Consider the following 5,000-nt stretch of genomic DNA (forward strand, 5'->3'; position numbering starts at 1 on the left):
AAAGAAACCAGTTCAGACAGGCTGAGACACAGCAACTCTACTGGGAATCTCCCAGCCTCCTGTCTTTGAGCTGGGTGTTTAAGAGGCTGTCAGATGTAAGCTCACCTGTAGGACCCTCTGCTGATTTACATTACCATATAGACACACATCAAAACCAAAAACGTTACCACGGAGTCACACATCAAAACCAAAAAACGTTACAATGTAGACACACATCAAAACCAAAAATGTTACCATGGAGACACACATCAAAACCAAAAATGTTACCATGGAGACACACATCAAAACCAAAAATGTTACCATGTAGACACACTTCAAACCCAAAAATGTTACCATGCAGACACACATAAAAGCCAAAAATGTTACCATGTAGACACAAATCAAAACAAAAAACATTACTATGTAGACACAAATCAAAACCAAAAACATTACCTTATAGGTAATAGGTAACAAAAAAAGCGTTACCATACAGACAAGCATCAACACCAGAAATGGGCCAAACACATCCTGGTCTGAGGATAGGTCTGAGTGACTGTCATGTTCTCCCAATCACCATACAAATCTATCTATCTATCTATCTATCTATCTATCTATCTATCTATCTATCTATCTATCTATCTATCTATCTATCTATCTATCTATCTATCTATCTATCTATCTATCTTTTGTCTATAAACTAATCAACCAGTTAGTTTAATGAACTTGGAAAGGTGAGGTTTCCAATCCTGGCTTAGACTTGAACCAGAACACATAATATAGAGCACAGGGCAGAGCTGGACACAAAGCTGTGATTTAGTGCCGTCTTAGTTGTGGGTTGAACAAGCAGAGGTAGTTTTCAGTCAGTTTGTCTCCACTCCGCTGCCCGACCTCTGTGACACTGTCTCACACCCCGATGTCAGCGCGCCCGTCGACTTCTCTCCAGAGAAGGACGTTGATGTCGCTAAGACAACACAGCCACTTACTTAAGCACCTCCTGCGTTATGGTGACACGTTGCGTGAAATAAAACCACCATAATGCGGTGGTGAGTTAGCACCAACTTTTCTATCCTCACAACGAGTCAGTCGAGTAAATTAAATTGTACATTTTGACAAGGGGCCCCTCTTGTAAAAATTAATTCAAAACCACTTATGTAAATCAGGTTTATAGACTTCTGGAGTGCTATTTACTCAAATCACTAGATATGTGACATTTCAAAGGAGTGCTATTTCGCTGCCAAAACTCAATTAACCTTCCCTTAGGACACAATAAACAGCTTGCTCAGGCTTATTTCTAAGCAAATGAAGCTCGGAATAGGTTATTACATGTATATGTGTGTGTGTATATGCACACACACACACACACACACACACACATATATATATGTATATATACATATATATATATGTGTGTGTGTGTGTGTGTGTGTGTGTGTATGTACATACACACACACACACACATACACACACACACACATATATATATATATGTATATACCGTATACTACCAGTATTACTTTGAGGTATAACACCTGCGGTCAGCTGTGGCATAGACCTTAGTGGCTGTGAAGTGAGTCCAGTGTATGACGTGGCTGGAGTTGTTTTGTGGTAAAGTAGAAGACGGAGAGGTACCATAGTCAAAACCACCTCACACTTGTATGAAGAGACAGCAGAGAGCTAGTGCACCCTTTCTGCTGCCTGCAAGCACCCCCAGCAGAGCAGGGGAGAGGAGAGGAGAGGAGAGGAGAGGAGAGCAGCACAGGAAATACAAAGGATTGATGAGACCTTACTGCCTATCAATGTATGCCAAAACGACAGTAACTATGGTAACTTCCCTGGGAAAGAGGTTAGAACGAGACGAGTGTGAGTGAAAGTATGAGACGGAGAGAGAGAAAGAGAGAAGGAAAGAGAGAGAGAGAGAGAGAGAGAGAGAAGGAGAGAGAGAGAGAGAGAGAGAGAGAGAGAGAAGGAAAGGGGGAAAGAGAGAGAGAGAGAGAGAGAGAGAGAGACAGAGAAGGAAAGGGGGAGAGAGAGAGAGAGAGAGAGAGAGAGAAGGAAAGGGGGGGGGGGAGAGAGAGAGAGAGAAAGAGAGAGACAAAGACAAAGAGAGATTCGGCAGCATTTGTCTCAACATTATGTAACTGCAGTCTTGCTTTCGAATGAACACCAATTATAACAGACATGGAGAAACAAGCAAACAGAGAAAAAAAAAAAAAAAACCCAAACAACCAAAAAAACGCCTCAGTGGCTATGTTATATTTCTGTACATTGCTTTTTAAACTGGTAAAAAGCGCATTAGACCAAAGTGACAGATCCTCCAGGAAAGCATGAGATGAAAGTGTAAGAGACATAAGTGGGTTTGCAGTCTCCAAGACCTCTGCAAACCACTGCAAGCACTTTTTCCTCAAAACACTACTCCCATTGTTGCCCATGACAACAAACACTTAAACATTTTATATCTGCGCTGTACTCGGATGTCACGAATCTGATGTAACCGCTGTCATGTCAGCCGCGTATTTCAGCGGAATAAGATTAATTAGTGGAATTATAGCTGTGACATGCTCTCAGATATGTGGATTGTCCATTTGAAGAGCTGTTAAGATTTCAACGAATTACTGCTGATATTTCTCTACTGTTTGGACAATGCTGATTTCAGACAGCACCTTCACCAGAGCTAAAAATCGAACTCCAGAAATATGTTTAATACATGTCTGGTTTCATCCGGTTTAATGTAAATTGGACAGAGTAAATGTAGAGGACAGAACAAAAGAATAGAAAGAGTAGAAATTCCTCGCGGAACTTCAACTAAACAAGCAATGTGTGAAAAGAACGATTGGATGCTAGTGTCAGAAATGATACAGCAGATCCACTGTTTAAAAAAACAACAACAACAACAACAACCCGTCTGTAATACACCATGGATATAAATATCATTTCTCTGACCACCACATACAATTATCATTGACTCTGTGTATCACGGTCACCACAAAAACATTATAGCCAAACCACTGTCGATACTCAGCATGCAACAACATCACAGGACAGGATCAAATACTCCCTGACCTCAGATGATCTGAGGGGGGCTGGGGTGGTGGGGTGAGGTGTGCGTCTGTGTGTGTGCGTATGCGTGTGCGTGCGTGTGTGCGTGCGTGTGTATGCGTGTGTGCGTGCGTGTGTGTGTGTGCGCGCGAGTGTGTGCGCGTGTGCGTGCGTGTGTGTACGTGTGTGTCTGTGTGTATGTGTGTGTGTGTGTGTGTGTGTCTGTGTATATGTGTGTGTGTACGTGTGTGTCTGTGTGTATGTGTGTGTGTGTGTGTGTATGTGTGTGTACGTGTGTGTGTACGTGTGTGTGTACGTGTGTGTGGGGGGCAGGGAGGTTCCTTGACAATATGATCTGCTAAGCACAGTACATGACTGTCAGAGGGGAACGTGGAGGCGAAGCTGAACAAGCCTGAGCGTCCTAGCTTATTTCACAGGGCTTTTAACGAGTGGAGCAGGGAGCCTCAGTGCAAGGTCATTTGAAGGTTGCGCCGTAGAGTTTAAGGGGCTCAATAAAGCTAGTGTAATGCTCTCGGTTCTAGTGAGGCTGTTATGAGGCTCTCTCTCTCTCTCTCTCTCTCCCCCCTCTTTCTCCCTCTCTTTCTCTCCAGTTCAAACATGACTCTCTTTTAACAGCCTTGCACATGATACGTACTGTATGTTGTTTGCAGACGTGTTTTTGAAGATTTAATAGTTTTCTCTTCGGTCATTTATTCTTTAATTCCTGACCAATGTTAAGAAAGGCGGTTTAATCCTTTCCCCGCCCAGGGTTCCTTTCAGCGGTGTGTGAAAGGATCCGTCATTTAGAAATAATATCAATATTCTCGTTAAAGGTGTGGGGAAGCGCGTGATATGAAAATTTATCACCTGAAATGACCCGGACTGGGATTCAATCTCCACAAGAAAGAAAAAAAAAAACCTCAATGCCAAAAATATCCCCTGAAAACTAGTTATGGAACTCCTATTACCTCTCTCTCTCTCTCTCTCTTTCACACACACGCACACACACACACACACGCGCGCACACACTCTCAGAGTGATGAAAGTGAAATGCTCCGAATGAAGGTTGATTGTAAAGATAAGTTCTGAAGCACTCTTCCCAGAGTCACCACAACGAGCAAAAACAGGCCCGGCCAATGGTCAATAAATACCCATCATTCACTGCACCTGAAAGAGACATCAAACCGTGTCTCACTCGAAGTCAAGCACTCATACACAGGTTTTTCTTCCCTCACTTGAGTAGAATCAGGACTCATCTCTCTCTCTCTCTCTCTCTCTCGCTCTCGCTCTCTCCCCCTCTCTCTCTCTCTCTCTCTCTCTCTCTCTCTCTCTCTCTCTCGCTCTCTCTCTCGCTCTCTCTCTCTCTCTCTCGCTCTCTCGCTCTCTCTCTCTCTCTCTCGCTCGCTCTCTCTCTCTCTCTCACTCTCTCTCTTTCACTTGCCCTGTCTTTACCTTGAACAGCCTGTAGTTTGTGAGTCTGAATGATGATGCAGAGCTGGAGGACCAGCTGGGGGGCGCTCTCCAGAAAAGTGGCCAGCAGATGAAGCATGCTGACATCAGCGTACTCGTAAACCATCCTCCAGTAGAACCTCCAACGGTCGTTCTCCCCACTCTGCCTGCTCCGCACGCCCAGGTAGATGGTGTGAAAATACCTAAAGGACAAAAACACACAAACCAACAAAAAAAAAGAAAAAAAAAGAGAGAGAGAGAAAGAGCTTTTTAAAATCTGTTTGTGAGGGGGAAAAAAGGACAATGTTCAGCCCCATTTTTCCAGTGAAAAACATTTTTTAGCTCTGTATATAAGAATATTGAACAAGGGTCGTCTGACCTTCCACTTGGAAAAAGAAGTTTAATTGTTTAATTCCCCAGATAAAATGTGACTATGTAACCAGGTAGATTCTTCTCAAAGCGGGCTCTGGGCTGATGTGATGTTTAGTAAACAGGATCTGGCGTGGACAGACTTCCACAGAGCCGAAGCTGATTCT

At 43.4% G+C, this 5,000-nt stretch overlaps 1 protein-coding gene across 1 annotated transcript in view; it reads right to left on the minus strand.

The window, feature by feature from the left end:
- xkr4 (XK related 4) overlaps positions 1-5,000 on the minus strand; it is a 43,215-nt gene that overhangs the window by 6,577 nt on the left and 31,638 nt on the right. The window contains exon 2 of the mRNA XM_030775457.1: positions 4,468-4,667. Coding sequence (XP_030631317.1) covers positions 4,468-4,667 — 200 coding nt within the window. The remainder of the gene's footprint in view (positions 1-4,467; positions 4,668-5,000) is intronic.

Source organism: Chanos chanos, chromosome 5 (assembly GCF_902362185.1).
Source record: "Chanos chanos chromosome 5, fChaCha1.1, whole genome shotgun sequence".
Classification (NCBI taxonomy): Eukaryota; Metazoa; Chordata; class Actinopteri; order Gonorynchiformes; family Chanidae; genus Chanos; species Chanos chanos.